We start from the raw sequence: 27,018 nt of genomic DNA, 5'->3' as shown, positions 1-27,018 counted from the left end.
CAACTTAGGCCAAAAAAAAAAAAAAAAAGTGCTTTAAAATTTTTGTTTTGTTTTCAACAGTGCCCTTAAAGATAGCCGTTTCCCCCCAATGACGCGGGATGAGCTGCCACGGCTTTTCTGCTCAGTGTCTCTACTCACTAATTTTGAAGATGTATGTGATTACTTGGACTGGGAGGTAAGGATTCCAGATCTTTTTAAAGAAAGTTACCTTGATACCAGTATACTCTTGTTCCTCCTGACCTAATAAGAAAATAACTGAAATTTGGGAATATTTAGTGTAGTTCTCCTATTGTCTTAGTTGTCTTTTATACACATAAGATGAGGCATCTCTGGTGTCTCCTGGGAGATGTGGTGTTACCATGCAAGTTCTCAGGTATGGAAACCATAAAGTGGAACTGAGCCATTTTCATGCCCACTGGATGATCACAGTAAACCTGTGTTCTTAAAAGAGACATGAACAAGACACTATTGATGTCTGGTGGTTGGTTTTTTTGTTGGTTTGTTTTTTTAAGATTAAATTCTGCAATATTAAAATAGACATCGTTCAAAATACATCCTTAGTGTTTTGGATCAAAACTTTCTGTAATATAGTTGTTATAGAGGAGACCTAGACAGTCATAGTCCATCGCTCTGCTAGAACAAGATAAGTCTCTAGAAAGAGGCTGAACCAGACAATATATACGGATACTACATTTGACCTTAAGCTGCTGGAATCACATAGTGCGCTCATTGCAAAACAAAAAAAAGGCTCCACACAGCTGCCTCATTTAGATATAGGAATAAGCATGGGTGGCTGAAGTCAAATAACACTTTATCTAGTGAAAAGGGTGCAAGCCGGACACTTAGAACCTGTCTCCACTAATCCCTTGAAAACAATGAGAACCAAATATACCATTTATTTTTTCAATTTAATACTTATCCTGTGAAGAACAGCATCCACTTTACTTGTTATGGTTAAAGGAAAACTGCACATGTTGTCTTGGCACAGCAGCATAAAAAGTCACAGGTTAAGAAGCAATTGCTGTTATGTTTAAATTTTTTTTTTTAACAATAAATATTTGAGTGTGACAGTTTTACTGAAAATTTGTCACTTACAAAAATAATCGGCATGTTCTAGTCCACTACAAAAGAAAACAAATTCCACTGTCTTGTGTTAATAATGGTTTAACACACATAAGAGCTCTAATGCTTAGAGTTCATTTTTTAAAAACAGTAATGCTTTTCTCCTGGCTGTATGTGCAGGTTGAAAACTGGTGTATAGTCTCCATAATTGGGTGCTCTCACTGGTAAAGGTAATAAGTGACCTAATTTTCATCGGGGTGACTGTCTCCAGCATTAGCCTCAGAAGTGCCCATTGTATAGTAATTGAAAACTTAAAATATAATGCATTTCACAGTTAATTGGTAGTGACAGCAGCTTCATGTCTTCTCTACTACTGAGCAAAATAGGTGCAAGTTTTCTTTGAGGAACGATCAGTATTTTCATCATAAACACCATTTTTCATGATTTATCTCTCATCTGTCAAAAATTTACTCTGAGCTGAAGCTTTGTCCTAAACCAGGACCAAGGTTTTTTTTAGATAATCCAATTGTTGGTCTCTGAGCTACATAAGTACAATATATGTTTGGACCACAATTTTTCAAGCATTAATAACTACAGCGGCTTTTTTAAATGAAACTTTACGGGCCAATAATTAAATCAATTTAGTAAATAATTTAAACTGGTTGAGATTTTGTCTAGTCTGGTTGCTACAGTTTAGCATGTTCAGAAACTGTTTCTCATAATGTTTTAAATGCACTCTAATATTTTATTGGCTTCATGCTATCATCTAATACAGTATAATGTTATGATCATTATCTTCCCAAGTTGAAATATCCATTTCAAGTTTCCAGATAAATATTTTTACATAATGACAAACTGTTTCAAAGGAGCCATTATGTTCTATCAAATAAATATATTGCTTAAAAAATGACCAAAATACATATTTGTTCGAGAGAGGGGCTTAAAACCAAATTTCACTTTCTGTATTTTATTACAAAGTCCTATAAAATTTAACAGAAAAAAAAAATAGGGTTTGACAGAAATGACTTTAGATAGTAATAAAATATAAATTCCTTTTGATAGAATTTGTAATCCTCCCTATAGAATTAAATAGAGAACTATATCCCAGCTGTAGAATTCTATATGTTAGTTTAAAATTTCTATAGAAAAATATTTGCTATGAAATTTCTTAAGACACTTCAATAAGGGAAACCATTAGCTTTTTTTGGAAGGATGGGAAAGGCAAGAGTATTGTCAAATATTTTAATATTATACTTTTAAAGCCTCTAACGTGGTAAGGGAATCAAGAGGTGGCCACAATATAATGAGTCTCCTGAAACATGGCAAAATCCTGTGGTTCTTTCTGCCATGCTTTTCAAGTGATGGTGCTATATATAACTATAAATGACGTACAGGCATTCCATATAAAGTAAGAAGTTTATACTGAAATGTTATCCTTAAAAGAATGATGTCACTGTACATGCCCCTTGCAGTGAGACAGCTTATGTCATCCATGTTTCTTTTAAGGGAACTGCAGTTATGCAATGTCAGTGGCAAAAAGACATTTCAAGATGGCTAGAATATGACCTAAAGAGAGATTCTGGGTCTTCCATCTGGTATAACTGCTCATTTCCAGATCATCCTGAAAAATCATCAGCCTGGTTAGGAGACCTTACTTCTGTAGGTATGCTATTGAGATCTTGTGGGAGCTAATTCAGCAATTTGCTGACAGAAGTCAAAATATTTCAAAATTGCAGATCCAGTCAACTTGGAGTGCTGTGGTGGTTTTAGAGACAAAATCATTTGAAGACGTTGTTCAGGACAGGAGTGCCTCCTATACCCTGAAACAGACTGATAGATCTTCCTTCCACTGATTTAATGAATTGTTTTCTCAAACTGAAGAGATCAGTTTTTCAGTTGCAGCAAGCAGAGAGAGATCCTCTTTGCAGCAGAGACTTCAGGCGAGTAAACAGGAGACATGAGTGAATTGACTGCCATTAGCTCCCATATGATTTTTCAGATTGCCACCATTTTCACCTCTTATAAAGGTTCGCACCTTTTTCTGTTTACTGTCAAAGGATCACTTCAGTACAGTGGTTCGTGAAGACACTTCATAAAATACATAGGGTTTCCATTCACGCATGACTGTATATGATTGCACTGTGCATCAGTAGTTCACACACGTGGTGGTTTGAAATGGATGCTGGGCAGATATGCATTGTCTCCTCATTTCTCTAAACAGAGTCTTCCTCCCACGAGACATCTCTCCACTACCCCTGTCCAGTGACTACTTGTGTGTAATGTCCCAGCCTTTTCATCAAGAAAAGGTCTGAGACAGGCAGTGTCATGAATTCTGGGATATGTTTTTGAATGATAATATTTTAGTAGAGAATGTAGATACCAGAGGGCAAGTGGGGAAGCAGCTCGTGGAGGTAAAATACTGTTTAATGCCACTGACATGGAGTCAGTAAGATCTGCACCCTTTCACATCCACCAGTGTATCTGATGGGACTTTTTCTCCCATTCCATATCCCCTTGCAGCCATTCATCCCCAAAGCAAACTCAGTTTTATTCCTCCCTTTACCCTTCTTACAATCTCCTTCCTAATTTCTCTCCCCTTCCACTAAGGTCATCCCCGCCTTGCCCAGACTGCAATTTCCTCTTCTCCAAAATTATTAATTTTTTTTGCTCGTTGCTTTTTTACTCTTGAATTCCTTTACTCTCAACTCATGTCGGAGTTGGAATGTTTAAACTATTTAGCGAGACATTTCCTTACAATACAATGCTCCACAGAGGAAATCAAACACACAAAAATGTTCTGCTAGGTTACTAAACAATACAGTGGGTTTCAGAATCCTTTATTTAAAGGGAATTGCTTGGTTTGCTTAGATCCTAAATAAAAGAGGAGATTCCTATCCATTCTGCATCTTAGGCCACTGAATCCCTTACCCCATGAAAGAGGTTCAGGATGCTGTATCAGGAGCCCCTGGGAGGAAAAAATTAAATTCTACAAAATGGATAGGACAAGTATGAAATATGCTTAAATGTTTCATGAGGCAAGCTTTGGTACTACAGACTGGCTATTTGGGAGTAGATACCTTGTTAATATGTGAATGACAAACTAATGTATACATTTTCTGCATTTCTCTTTTATGAAAATACAGAAGGAAGCAAAAGCTATGCTATCATTTCTCAGTCACTCACACCCAATCACAGATGGGTTTCCCCAGTACTTTTTCCTTTCAGTCATTTTTTTCTCCTGTTAAGATCATCTGTGTCTTCTCACCACAAAGTGATTCAGATTTCTTGAGAAAGCTTTGTGATATTGAAACAAGCCTTCTTGACATCAAGAAAAGTCTGGATTCAGACAGCACAGAAAATTAGCCAAGTTTCTTCAGTAGTTCCACATTAAGCATACCATCATACAAATTCAGGCTACTTAATGGCCAGTATTTTGTCAGCTTCTGGTTCCTAAAATAATGTGAAATGGTCTTTTATCCTGAATTTGTTGTCCTTCGATGAAATGCTACCAAGCTGTAGAAGCCTCTTGAGACTGTGGCTGTGGGGTTTGATGATGAGATGAAAGTGAATAGTAATAACGGAGAGATGGCTTTTCATCAGTCTGTATGAAATTGGATAGTAATTTTAGAATTCCTGGTGAACAGATGCACCTAGGAGACAGTTTTAAAAAAACAACCACCGAAAATTTAAGCCTGTTCCAGTCAACTTAACCTAAACTGGAAAAAAAAAAAAAAAAAACCAAAAAAACCCCACACTTACACCAGAAGAAGAATGTCCACGCAGAGGTTTTCAGTTGTTAGCTATAGTGGTTTAAATTCACAAGTTAGGTTATACCAATGCAATGTTCTTGTGTAGTTGTGGGAAGGGTTAGTAGTATGTCAGGAGTGCGTTGGACAACAGAATTAGAGCAAGACATTTCCATGAACTCTGTCAGTCCGTTGAATTGGTTATGACACACAATCTACGCATCAATGAGAATTATGTTTACTCTCTGTTGGAGTGCAGTTATTTGTTGGTTGGGTATTGAATCACATTCAGCACATCATCAGTATAGTACAGGCTGTGTTATCCGGCACTTTATCAACTGGAAAGCTCTATTATCTGGCATTTCTGATATCTCCCAATAAAAATCTTCAATCTAGTAACGGGGAATAGTATACTGCCCGGAACGTTATGCAATTGCACATTTTGCACTCTTTTATGCAAAAGAGGCAGAAGACTAGCAAGCAAGCTGTTATCAGGGATTTATTAAAAAAAAATAGTTTCCAGGGTGCGTCTTAGGGCTATTACAGATTCAGCCCAATCAACTACACCTTCCACATCTGCAGTGATAATTGATGTTGATAACGATGACCCTGAGGCACTGCAAGAGCCTTGAAGTGGCTTCTGAATCACCAAAGAAATATTAAATTATGTTCAGTATAGTTTTAATGTTAAGTGTATTTTAGTGATCTGCATGTACACCATGCAGTGCCTATAGTGATATGTAGTGTTCATAAGATAAAAGTTTTCTATACAGTAGGTTACCTGTATACACCTAAGTACTTCAAGAAACCAACCACTCTGCAGTGCAGTACTACAACTAGATTGGTGAATATCTCTGTACTGCACTACTGTATTTTATACTTTATTCATTTTATTAAATTCTAATTCTTTGAAAATTTGGTATTCCATTGGTAAAAAAAAAAAATATACCTCTCAGTTAACCAGAATATTAGATTAACTGGCACCCACCATTCCAGATAACATTCCCCCACCATTCCCCCAACATGCCAGATGACAAAGCTTTTACTGTATTTCTGGTTAATTCGTCATGAAGATTGTAAACTATAAGTTTTCATGATCACCTCTGTTGCACAGGATATTAGCACAGGAAGGTGGACCTTACTTCATATATTCCACAAAATTTTAAAATTTGATTTTGAAGACATGCTAAAAATAAAACATATTTTACAAAATGCCTTGAGTAATTGAATATATACACCTCTATCCCGATATAACGTGGTAAAGCCGCGCTCTGCAGGGGCAGGGCTGCGCACTCCGGCAGATCAAAGCAAATTAGATCTAATGCGGTTTCACCTATAACACGAGAAGATTTTTTGGCTCCCAAGGACAGCAGTATATCGGGGTAGAGGTGTACTACTGTAAATACTATATCTGTTCATCTAGATTCTAATCCCACTGCTCTCCTTATCTGTTCTTAGGATCCATAAAAGTATTATCACTTGAGAATGTCAATAGCCTTCTAACTTACTGTTATAAAGCAGGCACGAAGAGTGATGAGGGTGCATATATGTTATCACAGCACAACGAATACCCTGGGTGACTGCTCTGTGAATTGCATAATAGAAGCAGCATGGAAATAGGTAGATTAATAGTAATAGCCTGAAAATTACCACACACAGAGCCTAAATACAATATTTTTGTACAAATTGGAAATAGAAAAAGTTAAAAAAAGTTACGGTTTAAAATGGAATCCATGGTCATGTTATATGTGCCTTAGGCTACATAACTTTGACAGGCTCATGTCATTACACTTGTCTGTCCTCCCCTTTCTACCTCCAATTGCTTGCTAAACACACTTGTTGAACCTTTACTAAAATTGGATTGTAAGCTGTTCATGATAGTCACCGTCCTGTACTGGATTTGCATATTGTCTAGAACAACAGGACCCCAATCCCAATCTACGTGCTGTAATAAAAATAGATTTCAAAGGAGTTGCAGTTGTTGTGTTTTAGGACAGGTAGATGTTTTTTCAGTTTCTGGTATGTCGGAAAATTTAAAACTGGTAGTGTTTGTATGTAAACATAAATGTTTTGGTCAGGATACATTCTGGGTTTTTTCTTGGCATCTAGTCAATCTGTAATTACTTTTCTGCTCTAATCAATTTGTCTTGCAAATTTGATTTGAAAAAGATGCAAATTGCTACACTAATAAAAGGGGGCACCTGAGCTTCACATGGATGAACTATGTTGATGTGCATCACTTTGTATTAGTGTGAAGTTTCCCATCATTCAGATGTGGTCTGACAGTTTGCATAAAGTTACTAGTTGGTTTCCTTGACCCTAGAATAAATTAGGCAAGATCTGCTTAAACTTTTCATTCCCAAATTTCCATTTGCCATAATAGAACTGTCTGGTTCAGAATTACACCTTCAAAGAGTACAGATTTGGCTTCTAAAACAAAGTTACACCTGCTTACTTGAAAGTTTAGGTTCAGAAGTGTAAGAGAGATTAATTGAGACCAATTGATATGAAGGAGGTTAGAGATGAAACTTTTCTGAATGAAGATGTGAATCAATTCAGAAAAGTTTCATCATATTTCAGACATTGTGCGTTGATAAAGAGGAGGAGAATTTGCAAGTCAAGGTCACCAGAGTAATCCCCCTCCCCTCACCCTACACTCATAGCCACATGAAGATGCTGGAGCAAAAAAAAACTTTGTATAATATTTACCTTTAAATATCTGTGTGTTAATTGGACAGTTGGCCCTGGGGAGCCTGTGTGCTCCATTATATTAATCCTTGGTTTTGAATTTGGTTGCCATGCAGTTGTTCTAGAGTAAGTCTTCATTCTAAAAATCTCTCTTCTTTTTGTTGAAATCAAATTAGTTTGTGCGAAAAAACAGGTATCTAAACCAAACAACACTATAAGCTTTTAAACACACAATACGCCTGTTTCCACCTGCACCTGAAGACTTCCAAATTTAAGGAGCACAGGATTAAAAATCTAAGGCTACTAACGTTTTATGTTTACATTTGTGTCACTGAAAACTGTTGATTAAATTTTGGTAAGAAATTTCACTCCCAGCTGGAGGCCTCTTAACGACAAACTGATCAAGAGTATGTATTTACAGCAGAATTGTTGCACCTTTGAAAATAGGGAAGTGCTGTGTACACACGCATTACTTTTGCAAACAATGCCTCGAAAGGGCACCAGCCTACTTCTTCTAGGAATTTGGAACATCTCATGAAAGTTGCATGTCACTCCTTTCTGTCAGCAATGTTGGTTTCTTCATTGTAGGCAGTAGACCTTACACTAGAAAACAGTCTTGCTATATATGGAAATATGAATTTGAAGTTGATTAGCTTCCCAAAGCTTTGAAATACCTTTCCTTCCTGTACCCCTCTTCTTCATACATTTAGTGGAAATTTCATGAACTGGAAGGCTCAAGGGATTGGTAATAGCTCAAACTTTTCACCATTAGGTTGCCAGTTCAGACAAGATCCTGGTGGTTAATGGTCACAAGTCATTAGACCAGCTGGTTGCCTATGAAATAGAACTGGTGATCTTGGTTCACTTTCTGGTGGACAGGTGTTCACATGCTGTTGTTAATACCCCCGTTGACAGGATCAAAAGAGGTTAAGCACTGAATGAACATGGAGACCAAACTACTCTCACCTCAAACAGTGTTCCCTTCAGGTCAGAGATGAAGTACTTCAGTGGGGCATTGTAGGGCATGCTTGCACTGCCACTGCCCTGGCCAGCCTGTCAGTTGGACACCATTAAAGAGGGTTAAATTCACTTCAGAATTATCTTGAAAATGTTGTTTTGTTTTTTAAATCTAAAATTGGGTAAACCTTTATTTAAAAGGCTCACATCATGGGATTTTTCATGTTAGAAATTTCTTGTATTATTTTTAAATGTACTAATAAAACTGCCAATTTCTTTCAGGTGGGTGTACATGGCATTAGAATAGAATTCATCAATGAAAAAGGATCAAAACGCACCGCCACCTACTTACCGGAGGTTGCAAAGGAGCAAGGTCATTGTTGCACTTTATTTCATATGATCTGGTGAAGAATTTAAATATACATATAAACCTAAAATGCAATATTTGACCTTGCACTGATGTCAGATGATGGAGCAATACTTAACTGTAAGGAATGACTCTTATAAATGCCACTTACATGCCTGTATAAAATCAATCCCTTTATTTGGAAGACTTCAATAAATTGTAGCAGTTTGTTAAGCAAGTCATAAATAAAGAGTAAAGTAGCAGCAATATGCAAAATAAAAGATGTAGGGGATGGTATAGTGCTAATTAAAAGCTGCCATTTTTCGTACATCCAACTTGCTACAATCAGTGAAATGCAAAACCCATTTAACTTAGTGATGGGATGACTGCTCATGGATCTTAACAGTGGAGTTATTTCTCAACTTGCAATACTGAAGTTTTTCTCTTGTTAGGCTCTCACTGCCGTCACTTAATCCTCTTTAAGAGCTTTGGCTTCCCATTGTTTCTTGGGTGGGTAGAAGGGAGTTGGTTTCATACTGAATGTCCCCAAATACTTTTGTAAATGAAAGTGTGTCCCTTTTAAAAGAGGCACAGACTTACAAGTTCATCATTTGGAAGAACAAAATACACTAGTTCTGTTTAATACCAGTATGTGGTGCTGATCCACTAACTACTTACTAATGTTTTCTCTTCTAGCCGTGACTCAGGGCTTTTTTTTTTTTCATTTTTGCATTGTTTTTGCATTTGCCTCCTTATGTTTGGATTTGTTGTGTTAAGAGATAAAGAAAAACGTGCACTAAGGATCACCTTGAATATACAACTCCTTGTCTACAAGTGACCACTTAAAATTATCCCCAGGATTTCCAGTACAATTTTGTTTGTTCTGTACTCATAGATCTGCATCTTTCAGGAAAAAGTGTTTTTTGCTGAGCCCTTATATGGTCACTTAAGACAGCTCATACTATATTTATAAAGTGTAATTGTCATGTGAACTTCTTTAGTCAGCATTTTTATATATATAATTTTGAGTTCTTAAAAAAAAACAGGTTTTTATACATGTGGTTTATGAAACAGACAAAGCAAAATCATATAATTTAGTTCTTGTGTCTAACCTATCTGAATAATCTAAGCAATTGTGTACTTTTGAAATACATCTAACCGTTTTATCAGTTAAAGATGCACAGTTCATTTTCTGCATATTATTGAGATACCGTGTATTCAAAATTTGATCTTTATATATTGCTTAAAAATAGTGTAAAAGATTTGTTGGAGAACCATAATTAACCTAAGCTATTTGTGGATTAATACTCCAAAAATATATAAGCCAACCACCCGCAAATTATTTAATGTTGTAATTCTGAAAATGGAAGAATCGCTGTTAACTTTAACAGTGGCACTTACAGAAAGGTGTGAGAGACGCTATACCATTTGGTGATGAGGCATGGGATTTTTCTGTCCTCCACCTGCACCCCTTAAGGCACACTTTGAGCCAGTTAAAATTACTTACATGCAATATTTCCAATAGAAACTTGATTTTCAAGTGGTTCTATTACTTTATTTCAATATGATTTAAAGGGTTACTGTGATACGTGACTTTGCCATAGTAGGATGAAGTCCTCGTTTTCTTTTACAGCCTTTAGATTTTGGAAGGATATAATTTTTGTTTCTCCATATCCAGAAAGCATGGCTGTATTGGATCTACTTTTAAACTATGTGCAAGATCTTTGCCTTGCACAATAAGCTTAGTTTGATGTAGGTAGTATCCTGTATATAGTACTTCCTGCAAGAGGCTGTTCTTAGGAACACAGGAATTTACATGTTATAAATCTATGGGAATCTTTATAATGGACTTTAGCAGAGTAGATGCAAAAATATAACATGAAATAATATTTTTATGTGAAGTCTGTTTAATTACATGCTCTTTGCTGATATTTATTCTGATAAAATTCAACAGGATGGGACCACATTCAGACCATAGATTCCTTATTGAGGAAAGGAGGCTACAAAGCTCCAATTACTAATGAGTTCAGGAAAACCATAAAACTGACCAGGTATGTATTAGGGGCTACATTACAGATAAGTTTTGTTATTTCAGTATTTCCCCAGTTTCTTTATTTCCTGCAGACATCTGCTAAAATATTGATGGTAAAGTCTTCCTTCATAGTAACAGATTTAACAATATTTTTCCTTCTGCAGCAGCGGTCTTTTCTTTTGGTGTGTGTCTGTAACTTCCATTAATAGTCACAGGAGTTCACAACACTCAGCAAGGGAAGAATGAGCTGTTGTTTAATGTATATCTTTTCAAGAGTCCTCTGTATATTTTATTTCATGCAGCTGCTTAAAGCTTGCAACTTGGAAAAATGATAAGGATGTGGTAGCTCTTATTTTCCAAAGTTAGTGCACTGGGTGTAACAGATATCCCCTCTAGGTTCGAGAGATTAGGAACTCTCACCGTTCAAAATTCTAAAGTTCAGCTTGTGCAGGTGCTTCATATGCCCTTGCTAGGAAATTACATTATCCTCCCAACCTTTCTGAAAGAAAGGTGATACATTACATAACATTAACCCTACAGCTGGGTTAATCAGGCTGACAGTCCCTATGTTGTTGGGCTGGGGACGTCACTCCCTTCACACAAACCAGGCAGTGTTTGTTGACTTTTAGTGCTTTGAGATTATGTTCTCATTTGTAGAGGACACACTGTCAACTGGATGATGTAGAAATGTAGTTTTATAGGGGCAGTTCTGCATGCACCTAGAAAGGTACACTGTTATCAACTTAAAAAATAAATGAATTACAAAATTGAGAGATTGCAGATTATCTACTAAGAGTCAGAGAAAAAAGAATTACAAGTAAGTCATTTTCACTTCTCCAAAGGTACCATTGGTAATAGTTAACCATTCCTGGAGATGGGAACAGTCTAGAAAGATTTTTTTCTTGGTGACAATTACTTCATTTTAGACACTTAATTCCCTTCAAGCCTCAGTGACTGGGCCCACTTATACAAACCAGTTTAAGGATAAAGTGGTGCTACACACTTGCCCTAAATTCTTTCCAAAGGTGGTAATGACGTTCTACCTCAGTCAACCATCATGCTGTCAATACTCTTCTCAAGCCATTATGTCTATTCAAATAAGACTTTTCTCTATAAGTTCATCATCAGCGTGCCATGAGGCTACAGTAAAATAACGTCTTCTAAAGTCCATTTGGCATATTTTACTACATTTGGCACTAATACCCCAGGACATGTTGTTCCCAAAAGAACCATAGAAAAGAATCTCTCATTACTACTCCTTTGCAGAACTAAAACTTAAAGATCCTGTTAAGGCACAACAAGAGTAATATATGCGTCCTTAGCAAGCCACTGATCTCTTTCTGTCTGAAATTTTCAGGGTAGCCACGTGGTAACCACCCACCTTCATACATTAGCAGGAACAGAACTTAGGATCTTCAGCACCAAAGGATGCTGTAGCACTGAAATAAGTATCAGGCTGCATGGTTTCCGAGAACAGCCACTATAGAAAGTCATCATTACCCACACTAGACCAATATATTATACAAAGTATTATCGCTTGGGCTCAGTCTTTGAGCAAAAGTCAAATTTGGTCTATCTGTGTTACAGAACCTGTTTCTCTACTAAAACTGCATGAAATTTCCTGCCTCCTACTGAACGTTTAATTTATTTTTGGAATGTCCCCATAGATTACAAATTTGTTATGAAGTATCTTAGACACTTTAAAAGGAAAGACAGGTTTGGGTGGGTTTTAATTCTCTTTTCTCATAGTTTGTGTCTCATTCCTATTTGGATTCTCCCTTCTGCGTGCAGGTAGGGGCAGAACCAGACTTGTCACTCAGATTCATAACAAAAGCAAGTCCTCTGTAGAAAGTTCCAGATGTCATTACTCAAACAGTGTTAACAGTACAGTGACTGCTAAATATAGAATTACTTCCCTCATCTTTTTGTAGACAGACACTTTTTTTCATTTATTTCAGTATAGCAATATGAGAGAGAAAGAGGTGTAGGAATACTTGTCCCACGTATATCACCCCAAGTACTGAAACTAGGAGAAAAGAAACTAACAGGCAGGACAAAATGTCTGTCCTTTATTTTCATGTGTGACAATCCAAAGTAAAAGTAAGATCCCAGTATCACAGATCTGGCCATGTGCCCCTTTGCTGGCTACCCACTGGACTGTTGTGTCTCTGCATCCCTGTGTGTTTTAAGCCTCTGGAGCCTGAATGAAGTCTAGCCACTGCTTCAATCCTCAGTTCCCTAGGTATACTGTTGAGATGCTAACCTTTTTTCTGGCACCCTCTTCTGAAAGCAGGAACCCACTGTCAAGCTACCTAGCCTCTGAGCGCTGTGCTAACCCTTCAGACTCTCCTGTGCTTAAACACACCCTCTCCTAGAACTTCACCCTAAAGGATTGAAGTTTCTGATTACAGTTTAGTTCTCGAGGAACTGTAGTTCCTGTTTGAGTGATTGCACGTGTGCATTGCTCCGTAAGCGCCTCGAGCACAGTCACCAGAAATTTTTCCGTCAGTGGTACCCGTCAGGGCAGTTCAAGTGCCCTCTGATGCCATGCACCTATAGTTCCAATATAAATCACCCAGCTGACCCCACATCCCTTCAATTCCTTCTTACCGCCCATGATGGATAGCAGTTCTTTTTGGCAAGTTGTCTCTGTGGTCTTCTTTTTCTTATATTTGTATGGTTAGTTGTAATTAGTTTTAGTTAAGTTCTGTAATTTGGTGATTTAGCAGAGTTTTGGTCCATTCTCTGGTGCTGAGGCATGTCTCGGTCACCGGGCTTTGAGCCCTGTGCCTCCTGCAACAAGGCTGTGCTCCTGACCAACCTACACTCAAGCTGCAAGTGCCTAGGAGAAGTTCACATTGGGGACTGTTGCCAGATCTGCAGAGACTTTAAACCTCACACAAAGAAGGATCAGGAGGCCAGGCTGAAGTTTTTGCTCATGGAGCCGCACTGGAACTGCCATCTGAGCCAGGTTGGTGAGTCTCGGCACTGAATGCCTCCGTGTTGGTAAGGAGTGCTTCTCCTGCCATACCCGAGTCCTGGCACCGATCACCAACGAGGATGGCCAGGCATGGGGACCAGAGCAGAGTTAGATCTAAACCAGGCCACTCCTCTGGCTCAGTACTGCAGAAGTCAACACCGTTGACTCTGGCACTTACGCAGGCACCTTCAGTTCCAGTACCAGATGAGCTGTTTACATCTGCAGTACCAACACTATATCAGTACCGACCATGCTGAAGGGCACCACCATCTCATCTGGCAGCACCCAGTCTTGACTCCCGTACCGAGGTCAGTACCAAAACTACAGGAGCCAGCTTAACAAGATCCTGCCAGGCCAAAAGAAACAAAGAGTATCCACAGCTGATGCTGGCTGCCTCCTCCACTGACAAGGCAGTCTTAGGAACAGGCATGTCAGCTCCCCCGATGACTATAAGGCTCACCAAGACTTGTTGAAGAGGGTGGCCTTAAATTTGGACATACAGGTGAAGGTAGTGAAGGAGTCCTCCCATAGCGTACTTGACATTTTAGCTGCGCCAGGCCCATCAAAATTAGCCCTGCCTCTCAGTGAGGCCATTATGGACCCCTGCATCACTTCCCTCCATGTCAAAAAGGGCTGAGCAAAAATACTTCGTTCCTTCCCAGGGTTATGAGCACTTGTACGCCCATCTTCCCCTCCCTCCCACCACGGGATCCCTGCTGGTATCTGCTGCCAATGAGAGAGTAAGACAGGATCATCAGTGACCAGATGTCCCAATTTTATAGGGACAGTCCCACTATATAGGTGCCTATTACCTTCCCTCCCCCCCATCCCAATTTTTCACACTATCTATCTGGTCACCCTATCAGGGTGCAACCCCAAAATCAAAGGACTCAAAAAACTGGATTTGTTTGGTAGAAAAGTTTATTCTACTAGGAGGGGTTACAACTCAGAACTGCAAACCAACAGGCGCTGCTGGGCAGGTATGATTTTAACACGTCAGACTCCATGTGGAAGTTCAAGGGCTTGGTCCCACAAGAGGTTAGGCAAGAGTACTCCTCGCTGGTGAAAAAGGGAAAATTAGTGGCAAGTGCCTCGTTACAAGCCACTTTGGATGTGGCTGGCTCGGTAGCCAGGTCCATAGCTTTGGCAGTGGACATGTGCAGGAATTCACGACTACTGTCCTTGGGACTCCCACAGAAGGTCCAGCAAACCCTGCAGGATGTACTTTTTGAAGCTTCAAGGATTAAAAGACTCCCGGGGAATGCTTTAGTCCCTTGGACTGTACACATCAGCACCTTCAAGGAAGCAATATAGGCCCCAATAGCCCGTGCAGTACTGTGCTTAAATTGCAGCAAGGGCAGTTTAGGTTGGACATTAGGAAAAGCTTCCTAACTGTCAGGGTGGTTAAACACTGGAATAAATTGCCTAGGGAGGTTATGGAATCTTCATCATTGGGGATTTTTAAGAGCAGGTTAGACAAACACCTGTCAAGGATGGTCTAGATAATACTTAGTCCTGCTTTGAGTGCACGGGACTGGACCAGAAGACTTCTCAAGTTCCCTTTCTGTCCTACACTTCTAAGCCAGACCCTGTTTCTCCTTCATTCACGAACTCTCTTTAGCCTTTCCCACTTGCTCAGCATGTGGTCCTATATCACCATGGACCTTTGGGTGTTTAGCACAGTGGAAGTGGGATACACCCACCAATTTATTTCTACCCCTCTTTCCAACTCTCCCTCCCTCCCCTTCTTTAGCAATCCCTCTCACAAAGAACTTCTGGCCAGGAGGTTCAATCTCTGCTTCGGGTAGGAGCTCTGAATGGGGTTCTGCAGAATTTGAGAGAAGGGGATTTACTCCCATTATTTTCTAATCCAAAAGGTCAAGGGAGGTCTCAGACCGATTTTAGACCTGTGTCAGCTCAACAATTATTCCCTTTCGGAATACTAGGGATTGGTACACCATGCTCCATTAAAGAGACGCCTATTCATATATCAATACCGCAAGGAGACACAAGGTTCCTCAGATTCGTAGTGAACCACTTGTACTACCAATTCGCAGTCCTCCCATTCAGCCTGACTGCAGTTCCATGGGTGTTCACAACATATATGGTGATAGTGGGAGTGTTCCTGAGGAAGTTTAGGGGTGCAGGTCTACCCTTATCTAGATGACTGACAAGACAAGAGCTGGTCCAGGGCTCAGGTAGTGTTCAAGTCCCTAGGCCTTCTGATAAATGTAAAGCAGTCTACCCTCACTCTAGCACAGAGGACAGAGTTCATTGGAGCAGTGTTCAACTCTACTCAGGTCAAGGCCTACCTCCCAGAGGGATGATTCCAGTCAAGCACATCCCTGATAACATACCTCAGAGGTCATCCAATCACAGCAGCCCAAAATTGTATGAGACTAATAGGTCACATTGCCTCATGTACTTACGTGGTACAACATGCAAGGCTGCACCTCAAGCTAGGGTGGGGAGCTCACCTATGGCCCTTCAGAACTCGAGGCCTTTGATCTCTGGAGGAACTTTCACTCCACATCAGTGTCAGGGAACTCAGAGCAGTTCACCTGGCCTGTCAGACCTTCATGCCCCACATTATGGGCAGAAAGTTGTTTCTTCTCATGGACAACACTGCAGCCATGTTTTATCTCAGCAGGCAAAGAGGAGCTTCCTCTTGCCTCTTTTGTCCAGGAACACAAAATGAGATGGCAGATTGCCCCAGCAGGTCTTTCTCCCCTCACCAAGTGTGGTCCCTTCGCCCAGATGTGGTGACAGATGTATTCCAGCAGTGAGGGACTCCCCACATAGACCTATTTGCAATCAAGTACAACAGAAAGTGTCCCCAGTTCTGCTCCCTACAAGGCCACACTCCAGATTCTATCACAGAAACCTTTCTGCTACTGTGGATGGGACATCTTCACTATGCTTTTCGCCCTATCCTGCTCATGCACTGCTAAAGATCAAGTGGGACCAAGACCAGGTCATTCTGATAGACCCAGCATGGTCCTGCCAACATTGATTCTCCACTCCGCTAAGCCTCTCAGTGGTCACACCAATCCTTCTTCCGTTATCCCTGGACCTGATCTCTCAGGACCGCAGTCAGCTATTCCACTCAAACCTGAGCTTCCTTCACCTATGAACCTGGAAGCTTCATGGCTAAATCCCAGGGAGCAGGCTTGCTCAGAGCAAGTTTGTCAGATCCTATTAGGTAGTAGAAAGTCCTCCATCAGGACTACTTACATTTCAAAGTGGAAGCGGTTCTCTGTGTGGGCATTGAAACGTGGAGTCTCACCCATGCAGTCATCCTTATAAGAAATAGTTGAATATTTATTGCACCTGAAGCAGCAGGGCTTAGCTGTCTCCTCTGTCAAGGTTCACCTTGTAGCAATATCAGCTTTCCAACCCAGGGTGGATAGCCGATCCATTTTTTCAAATGACATATCTGCCTTTCCTAGTGCAGATCCCTGTTCAGGATATTTATAAAGCAGTGAACTGGTCATCAGTGCACATGTTCTCCTTCCATTATGCCATCACTCAACAGGCCAGAGATTATGTCAAATTTGGGCAAATTTTTCTGCAGTCAGTGTGTCCATGAACTCCGATTCCTCCACCTGTTCAACTGTTTGGGAGTCACCTAGAGTGAAATGCACATGTGCAATCACACAGAAGAAAAAACTGTTACTAACCTTCTGTAGCTGTTGTTCTTCGAGATGTTTTGTGCATCCATTCCATGACCTGCCCTCCTGCCCCTGTACATCACAGTTTTCTGGAAGGAAATGAGGGGTCAGTTGGACGCTTTATACTGGTACTAAGGCGTATGACACACTTCGGGTACCACTGAGGGAAAAATTTCCAGCGACTATGCTCCGGGTGCATGCAGACCTAGAGTGGAATGGACATGTGCAGCACATGAAGAGCTACAGTTATGGAAAGTTAACCACCGTTTTTTGTGCAAAGCATCTGTGCTAAATGCTTCACAAGTCTTAACGTATAATCCTCTTTTACTTAATCATATAAAGCACAAGAGAGTACAGATCCTGTAGACCATAACTAACATCCAAAACACAATGCACATTGTTAGATCACTTGTCTGTTGGGAGTCTTTGGAGGCCATCTGTATCCAGGAAGGCAGCCAGGGTTTCCCTGCTTTGGGCGTGTTGTTACATATAGGGTAGCTTTTCCCTCATGAAGTTTCCTTCCCCCAGCTTGCGACTTTGCTTTCTTCTGTCCAATGCTCCCTCTTCCTGTCTGTCTCTCTTTGTTGCTGTTTGTTCAGTGATTGGTAACTTACCCTCCCCCCACAACCCTGCACCCTTAGAGGATGGGTAAAGCTGGTTTTCCCCTAGGATGCATCCATTCATTAGCATAACTTGTGTGTGATTAAAGCATGATCATTAACATTAAGTATGCCCCATTGTCTCTTGTCTGGTGTGTACCCCCTGCAGATTCTGTCTGCAGTGGAGGATCCACACATATACATATACAAGTATTCATGATCACAGCAGTTTTCATAGTAACATTTCATAATAACTCCACAAATCAACCAGAATTCATAACTTGTACTAGAGAGTTTCCCTGATCATCACCCCCAGGGCAGGGAGAAATCACTGAGAATCATTTCATTTAAACAGTAAATTTGGATAAGGCAGTAAATTACTGATGTGGTACCAACCGTGGGGCCCAAAAGCCATCTCCATATAAAGAGAGCGGGTATCTGTCTGATGAAAATATGAGTGGGGACCACCACCACCACCACTGTGGTCTTGCAGATCTTGTCATAGAATGAATGAGATTTGTCCATTCCAAGGTAGCCACCACCTTTGAGTGATCGCCAGCTTCTGGAGGAGATATGTTTGTGAAATGTGTACCTTAATCTCCTAGCTATATAGAAGCTGCCTTCTTAACGTGGTGAAAAACAAAGACTGAGATTTTCTAAAAGTTGGGTTCTCTTTAAGATAAATACTTAGTGCTGTAGGCCACCAAGTTAGGTTACTGTGTTTTAGATTCAGAGAGGAGGAAGGCAGAATGATATTGTCTGTGAAAATAAGTGTTTTGGGTGTGAGAGAGGACATTGTCATTGAAAAATACAGCGTTTGTGGCTCACTGACAACTCACGATCCAGAATTCTCTTGGTCAACTTGATCATTGTTAAGAACACAAAGAGAGAAAATCATAGTCCTGAGGCTCAAGGGAAGGAGCTAGTCTTTAGAGAACCAAACTCAGTTTCCAAGTATAGAAAACATAACCTTTATTTTTTCAGTTCTGTAACTTTTTACCTTTTGCTTAGAAAGGAACTAATTGGAGATGGTAGGAGAGGCTCCTGCTGCTAGAGTTAATGGTATTAGAGCTTTGATATGAGTTTCTGCAAGTCACAAGAATCTAGGAATACTAATCTCCTACAGTTTTCAGAGAATAAGACTTACCACGAAATGATTGTACTCAAGGTGGCTAACCCATCTCACTGCCCTTGCCACTGCAGGTACACTTCTATTTTTAGTGTGTTAGCTTGATCACACCTAGCACACGTACATCTACCTGAGCTGTAAATAACACCTCCAGCTCGAGCGTAGTCTTTCTTTACATGTACAGCACCCAAACCAGTGAAGAATTATTGGCCCTCATCAGTGAAGTAGTCAAAAATATGTATTTAGAGGACTGTTCCTTTCTTTCAGTAGTTGCGTTATTTGAATTGTTAAACTAACTCCTACTAACATCTGGGATACAGGGTAACAGTGAAACACTAAACACGTCTCGTCAGATAAGATATCTTGAAACACAGCTCCAGTTGCTTTTTGCATTGAAATAATTGTGTTGTCATGCAGCTTCTGCTGCCCCCTTTCCCTCCTAGATTATTGAGAGAATTCGGGCAAGAGGCGTAAGTTCTCTCTCTACTCAAGAAGTTAGAGGTGAAAAAAATTTTAAATTGACCAGCAGTTCTCAAACTGTGGGTTGCCACCCTGTTCTAATGGGGTCACCAGGGCTGGCATTAGCCTTGCTGGGACCCGGGGTCAAAGCCGAGGCCCAAGTCACACCGCCTGGGGCCAAAGCCCAGGAGTTTCAGCCATGGGTGGCAGGGCTCAGGTTACAGGGCCCATGCCTGGGGTTGAAGCCCTTTGGAATTTGGCTTTCCCGCTCTTTTCCCTCCCCTCCACTCAGGGTGGTGGGGCTAGGCTTTGGCTCCCCACTCCTAGGATTGTGTAGTAATTTTGTAGATAGAAAGGGGTCATGGTGCAGTGAAGTTTGAGAACCCTTGAAATAGATGAAACCTGGTCCATTGCTCATGATCCCCACTTCAGAGTGATGGCAGTAGTTCCAGCTGTCCTCTGAGTTCTAGTATTAGCATCAACTTTAATTCTCTCTTCTCTCATAGAGAATGTCTAAAAAGTGGTTTAGGAGGCAGGAGAAGGATAGCAGGAGGATTTTGTTTTTCCATCTGGTTAAACGAGCAGATGTGATTCTAGTTTCAGACTGACTGCCCTTGGCCTGCTTTGACACACATTCAGGTAACTTCATTAGCTGCCAAGTTGATGGTTTATTTTCAGAGTGGAAGGGGCAGCATAGTAAGTGCCACACTTCATTCACATCAAACTGAGAAGATGCATGACTCGTCTTTCAGCCAAGGCCGGAAGCCATTTGATGAATTAATACATCACTAACAAACACTATCATGTCAAGTACACTTGTGCTTCCCTTATATTTTTGGTCTTTCGAATCAGTTTGTGGCAATAGAGCACGAGGTATAGTCTCAACATAAATACACAATTCCCAATTTTACAGTACAGCAGAAGTGTAAATCTGGCAGCAGTTTGCAAGTTTGTTAGAAAATTTTATTAATTTTTTTTATAAAGAGTTTAAAAAGGAACTACGAGGGGCCAGATTCTTCTTCGTTATACTTGGGCCATGTCCACACTATGGGTGCTATAGTGGCACAGGTTCAGCACCACAGCTGTGTCACAATAGTGCGATAAGGTAGATGCCTCCGGCAGTGACAGAAGGGGTTTTTCTATCACTGCAGGAATGCCATCCCTGAGGAATGGTAGCTCGGTCAATGGAAGCATTCTTCCGTCAACCTAGCTGTGTCTAGGGATTATGTTGGCAGAGCTACAGCACTGAGGGGTGGGAATTTTTCACACCCTTGACAGACAGGCTATGTCAACCTAACTTTTAGGTGTATACCAGACTTTAGTACAAAAAGGTGAGTAACTCCATTTTGACTTCAGTGGAGTTATTCTGCATTGGCACCTGTATAGAAGCATAATTTGGTCCAGACTGGGCATTTACAACTAAAGATAGTATGTGAAAGGAGGCCACATGAATTTTGGGCCATGTGTGGTTCTTGCATCTTCTCCGACTTTGTGGGGAGAGTTGGTTAAGGATTGGAGTAACTCTGGTACACACTGATGTTGCTTTATTACCATCTCCTTGGACACCACCTTCTGAAGACATTTATACTTTTTGTATATATTCAGTTGTAAAAAGTCACCCGGTTAGGCGCTTTAAAGAAATTGAAAAAGTAATCCAAGTGACCCCAGTGAAATCCATGGAGTTACTCTGGGTTTGCATCACTGAAACTGAGGTTAGAGTCTGACTCTCTAGTAGCAAAATGATGGAATCTCTATTTTTGGAAAGCACGACTAGTATCATAACCTCAGTTAGTACTGGCAGAATTGGATTTTTATTTTACTGTCTGTAATTTTGTTGGATAATATCCATGTTTATTTTTAAGCATTTTTTCCATTTTTATCTATTTAAATTTTCACAGTAGTGGGATTATGTGGGTAGTGCAGACAATTATTTAATGACAGTAGACAGAGATTCAAAAAGTAAAGCTTTTTTTTATTAACACAGATTGTCAACATCACATGTCAAAATATATAAAGTAATATCCTTAAATCAAACTCTAAGTTCTCAAGCAGCGTTTTTCTTACATTGCCACTCTGTACATTTTAGCTTTTAATCAATGGAAATATTTTTTTGTCAGTTTGTGTGTATGCAGTGAAGTTGATGTTTACTGATTAAATCTAATCCTTCCAAGCCTAACTTCAGTGTTTCTAATGGTTTCCTTTAAAAATCCTTAGACTTTTTTCTTTGCCCATTTTTAGGTACCGTAGTGAGAAGATGACCATGAGCTACACAGAGTACCTTGCCCATCGTCAGCATCATCACTTCCAAAATGGCATTGGGCACCCCCTTCCACCATACAACCATTATTCCTGACACTGAGCCACATGACCAGTCACTGGACCTCTCTGCAGACCTCTTCCCAGGAGACCCCGCCCCTTCCTGGTCTAGCTATCTCTATTACTGTACCATTTTATGATGATAGTTTCCGTTGCCACGTTGATGCTTCTCCTTGGTTGGTCAAGTTCATCGTGGCAACGGGTGAGAAAACTGCATTATTACAAAGCTCTCAATTCTTTTTTATTGAGTCACTGCGGGGTTTTTTTTCAGCATATATAACCCTTGTTTTTTTTATAAAATTTTAAATTTATACTACATTAACATTGAATTATATTAATCAAGGTTTTCTATGACTGTGGATGGAAGGAAGACTTTAGTATTTAAGGGTTACAATTAGGGATATCCTTTTTTTGAGTAAGACATTTGTTGCTGTTGCATTAATAGTTGTAACAGGGAATGAAACATATCAGAGATTCAGGTATTAAGCACACATTCCCCACCATTGTAGTAAAGGCTCTTTATTTCATGTAGTTAAATACATGAGCTTCAGATTCAGTACTTACAGACAGAATTTGAAGAGTAATATTCCAGATGAAGAGAAGCTGTTGCACCTAGCATAAGAGGCAATGATAATAGGAAGTATTTCAGGATCAGTTGGTCTAATTGATTACAGACTTAAAGTGCCAGATCCAGCATGGTACTAAGTGCCCTCAACTCTCATTCTATTATATTGGAATTGAGAGTATTCTGCCCCTCTCAGGATCGGACACCAAAACAGTGTGTGTAATGCAGAGAAGAGACTACTCTCTGACGTTCTCAAAAGAGGAGTCACTTTTGTTTCAATAATGGTTGGTGAATAGGCAGTGTTATATTAGGAAGAAAATGGATTTAGACTTTTGTGCCTTTTGACTAGGACAATAATATAGTTACATAAAAATCATAGGAAGAATATTAAAAGCACTGGACAGCTCTCTACTGATCTGGTGTAAATTATTTTTTAAACTGGGATTCTTTTAAGCAAGCAAATTGTGAAAGATTTTCTCTTCTCTCCCCCATCTTATTCTTTTTTCTTTAGTTTCCTAAGTTTTATGATGTCATGATTAGCCAGATAGCAATTAACTGCTGTTTTAAGAAACTGTGTGTATTGGAGAAAGAGCACAGGACAAATATGCCCTGATTTCAGATGTCTTCATCTATTACAGGAACAGTCCTGGAGAGTTGTAAGTACTGTGAAATAGTTCTGGTAACTTTTCCGCACTAAGAGGTAGAAATTCATTTACTGTATTGATCAGAATTTTTTGTTTTGTTCCAGCTGCAGTAATGGAGATGGGATTTATAAAAGATATGTGTGGTAGAGTAGCAAGACCTGAACATTTTGGGGCCTAGTCTCTTCTTGCGGCTGTAGAACTCTCACTAGCACTAGTAGTAGTTTACTGCATATTCAAGGGGATAATATACCCCATGCATCATAGAAAAACACCCTCTACATACAGGTGAGTAAAATATATTAAGCAGAAATCCCCAGATATTTCAAATAATAGGTGTGTGTGTATAAAACAAAATACATATTCTAAACAGATAAGAGAAAAAAGAGATGGCGCTAATAATACTTTTGCTGTAGCAAATGGCAGACTGCTAGTTGATAATTCTAAAACTTTTATATTTTAAAAGATCATTGGGTAAATTGTTTCTGCTTACCTGTAATATGAGGCAGGTTTTGCTGGGTTAGTTTTAAGATAGGTCTTTGGTATTCCTTCATCCACAGCATTTGATGTCCAAATGTTAACACTTTCAGTTGCGATGCCTTAATTTATAAGCAAACAAAAGGGCCTGAAAATTCAGTAGCCAAGAGATATGCCAAGCGGACACTGCAAAAATCAATAGATGTTTATATAGAGGATATTTTGGATGATACTATTGTCTTGTTTCTACTTGGGGAACATTTTAAAGTGGATTAGCTTTTAGGTGGAAACTGTAAACAAGTGGCTGCTTGATTGAAAGTTTTTTTTCTTGCCCTTATAGGGAAATTGAGCACAAGCTGAATAATATTGTCTGCTGCAAAAAAAAAAAAAGAAGTCACTCACCCCATCTTTACCCATCATCTCGTTACAGCATGCTCATGCTTCTGTATGAGCTCATTGTTAGAAGTTTTTTTAAAAAAAATCTATTATATATAAAAATATATATGTATTTAAAGGTGCTAATCAACCTTGAGCAGGTCACGTGACTGGTCATGCGGACTCTAAAATCATATCAGATTTTTTAAAAATCCTCAATATATGCAGATGTTATACAGAATTTCTTACCAGTGTAATAATGATATACTGATGAAATAAACAATCCTGCAGGTTTTGAAGGACAAGGTCAGCAATACTTCCCATCATGGCTTGGGGGGAAAAAAAAGGATAGTTTTGTCTCCTTTTTGTACACAGCATAATGCACAATGAATTTTTGTCTATCTTTCAGTAGCTGTTGCTTAAAAAGAATAGTTCAAAGAGTGTGATACAAATTGTAATGGTGTGCTTGAAAATCAATTAATGCCCAGGTCCTTCCGGACCAGTGTCTTTAAAAAACTGTTACAGATATATGGGTCAATCATAGAAATACACTGTTTTTTCATGCTTAGAATAATCAAATCTACCTACTGTGTTTCAGGGGCACCTATCTCCTCGATATGTAAGTGCCGAGAATGCTGTTGAGTATGTTTCTTATATACTTATGGGTATATTTGAATAAACATACATGTATTTCACTCAGACATGCCCTGGGACAAAATAGGTCTGTTTTTCTAAACCTGATCAAGAATAGTGTGTGAAATCAGTTTCATGAATGTTCTTATTTAACTACACTAATAGCCTTTTAGATATAGTTCAGTGGAAATATTTTTATGTTGGGTACTTTCACTGGATTTTTTTAAGTTAACATTTTAGCTTTAGAGAAACACTAATCAGTTTGCTTTATTCCATTTTAAAAGGCTTGAATTGTCACTTTGAAGCCTCTTCCTCAGATCCATGTGGTATTAGCTGAGTTAGACAGCGAGCCCCTCTAACTCACACATAAGTGGCCTTCCTTCTGCCCCACTGACTTCTCCCACCTCCATCCAAGTGCTAGACACAGCAGGTGGAGGGCACAGTAGTGAGTTTTGACCTCATGTATGAAGTTAATTAAGGCAATTGATGTGTCACACCCTGACATTTGTATATTAACCTCTTTACTTGTCTTCAAATGTGCAGTTTTTTGAAACTGTTGTCTGGAGTAGGTTACATCTCTTGTGTGTGTTAGATCGAACCAAAGAAGCCTCCAGCCATGCACAAATGCTGCTCCTAAAGCCTGCCTTCCAGTCCTTACAAAATCCCTGCAGGATTAAATGTTAACTTTTTTATTTTTGTACAGTTTCTAACTGATTTTTGCTAGTGATGTTAATTGAATTAAGTTTATTTGAGGAGTCTGAGTACCTCCTTCATTTAAATAAACTGGTGACTTTCCTTTTATGTTAAAAAAAAAAATATATAGAAACCCAAAGTGTGCCTCTCAGATTTAAGGGTTTCTGGTTACGTTTATTCTTAAAACCAGCAATGATTCTTTATATACAAAGATATGTTTTCCTTGTTTTTTATTACTGTTAAAGAAAAAAAATAAAAACCTCTTTCTTTGCTCTGGATCCAGTAACTGTGCTGGTACATAAACGCACTGAGAAGACAAACTTTTGTTTGAAACTTTTGTAACAACTTATGACTGTTTTTGTATATCAAAGTTGATTCTTTTCAAGATATTTGGATCTAGTTTCTAAGTTATTTTAGTGTTTTATATGTTATGAAAAAATTACTTTGAATTGTTCACCAGCATAATAAGTTATCTGGAATGCAATGGTGACACATGTAATGGGCTTTGAGCTACCTGGAGTAGCTTATAGGGCCCCTGTTTTTTTCCTTCCTTATTAGTAACTTGATTATTGATTACAATAATATCACAGATTACCTGAACCCCCTTCCATTGTAACTAGATCCTCCCTTCCAACATTTAATTGCTATTAGTGTGAAGAAACTGTTGAAATGGGCATTTTACTATGAGTATGGCTTAAAAAGGTAAAAATGAGGAAAAAGCAAAAAAAAAAATATATAGAAGGTTATCTGTGGGTCTGTGAGATATGGCTGTGGAAAGACATTGTAGTAATTTTAACACTATTGTTCTTACCTTTTAAATCATTTACCCAATAAAATAAGGAAAAAATCACAATTTCCTGTTTTCATGTTTCTTTGCTAAATTGTGGGGCCTGCTCAGTTACTTTTTTGAACATTTGAGATTAGAGAATTCCAAAAGGGAATATGGATTTTAGTTATGCATTTGGGGGCACATTTTGAAGTCCGTCTGTTCATTTTCCCAGCTAGAGGAATAAATTGGGCATGGGCCACTTGGTATTTCTGTGGCAAAGAGAAATTGACAATTTAACTCAGAAGTGATGTCACATCCTGCCTGACAGTAACATTTCAGCTCCTTCAGAGCTCGATTTACTGAGTGTATGCCACTTCCATTGATTTCAGTCAGTTTTCAGTCAAATCCCTCAGGATACAGGAGGGGTCTGGTCTTTTATACATAGCCACCTTGTTGCAAAACCAGTCATATTGGTACAACTGCAGCTATCATTTATCTTTTATATAGGTCTTTGGGAAATGTGACAAAACAGTGTAGAACTCAGGAAATGAACACATACAGTATTGAGTATGTAACAAACATCATAAATCCCACCTAAAGTAGATGTGTAGGACTGGAAGGGACCGCAATAGATCATCTAGTCCAGTCCCCTGCACTCATGGCAAGACTCAGTATTATCTACACCATCCTGGAGGGTCTAGATAGTGATCAGTGTTAATTCATTTTCTTTTCCTACACTACTTTAGCATGCATCATTTCAAAATAGACACTTGCAGTGTTACTAGTCTTGCTTAATTCCTCAAATGGTTTGTTTCACATTGTGCTAGTACAAAGTACAACTTTGACCACGTTCCACAGCAAGGTTGAGGGATGCAGTTGT

At 39.3% G+C, this 27,018-nt stretch overlaps 1 protein-coding gene across 2 annotated transcripts in view; it reads left to right on the top strand.

The window, feature by feature from the left end:
* The window catches only part of AMMECR1 (AMMECR nuclear protein 1), a 114,714-nt gene extending 91,572 nt beyond the window's left edge, over positions 1-23,142 (top strand). The window contains exons 4-7 of one of the 2 annotated variants that reach the window (XM_050965169.1): positions 61-175; positions 8,736-8,826; positions 10,754-10,850; positions 21,908-23,142. In XM_050965169.1, the coding sequence (XP_050821126.1) occupies positions 61-175; positions 8,736-8,826; positions 10,754-10,850; positions 21,908-22,022 (418 nt within the window). In that variant the 3' untranslated portion in view covers positions 22,023-23,142. Of the gene's footprint in view, positions 1-60; positions 176-2,568; positions 2,726-8,735; positions 8,827-10,753; positions 10,851-21,907 lie in introns of those variants that run through there. The other variant, XR_007775938.1, reaches the window with a different exon arrangement.
* Positions 23,143-27,018: the final 3,876 nt, after the last annotated feature.

Source organism: Gopherus flavomarginatus, chromosome 8 (assembly GCF_025201925.1).
Source record: "Gopherus flavomarginatus isolate rGopFla2 chromosome 8, rGopFla2.mat.asm, whole genome shotgun sequence".
NCBI lineage: Eukaryota > Metazoa > Chordata > Testudines > Testudinidae > Gopherus > Gopherus flavomarginatus.
Note: the sequence above shows the minus strand (reverse complement) of the source record. Positions and strands in the feature narration are given on the sequence as shown.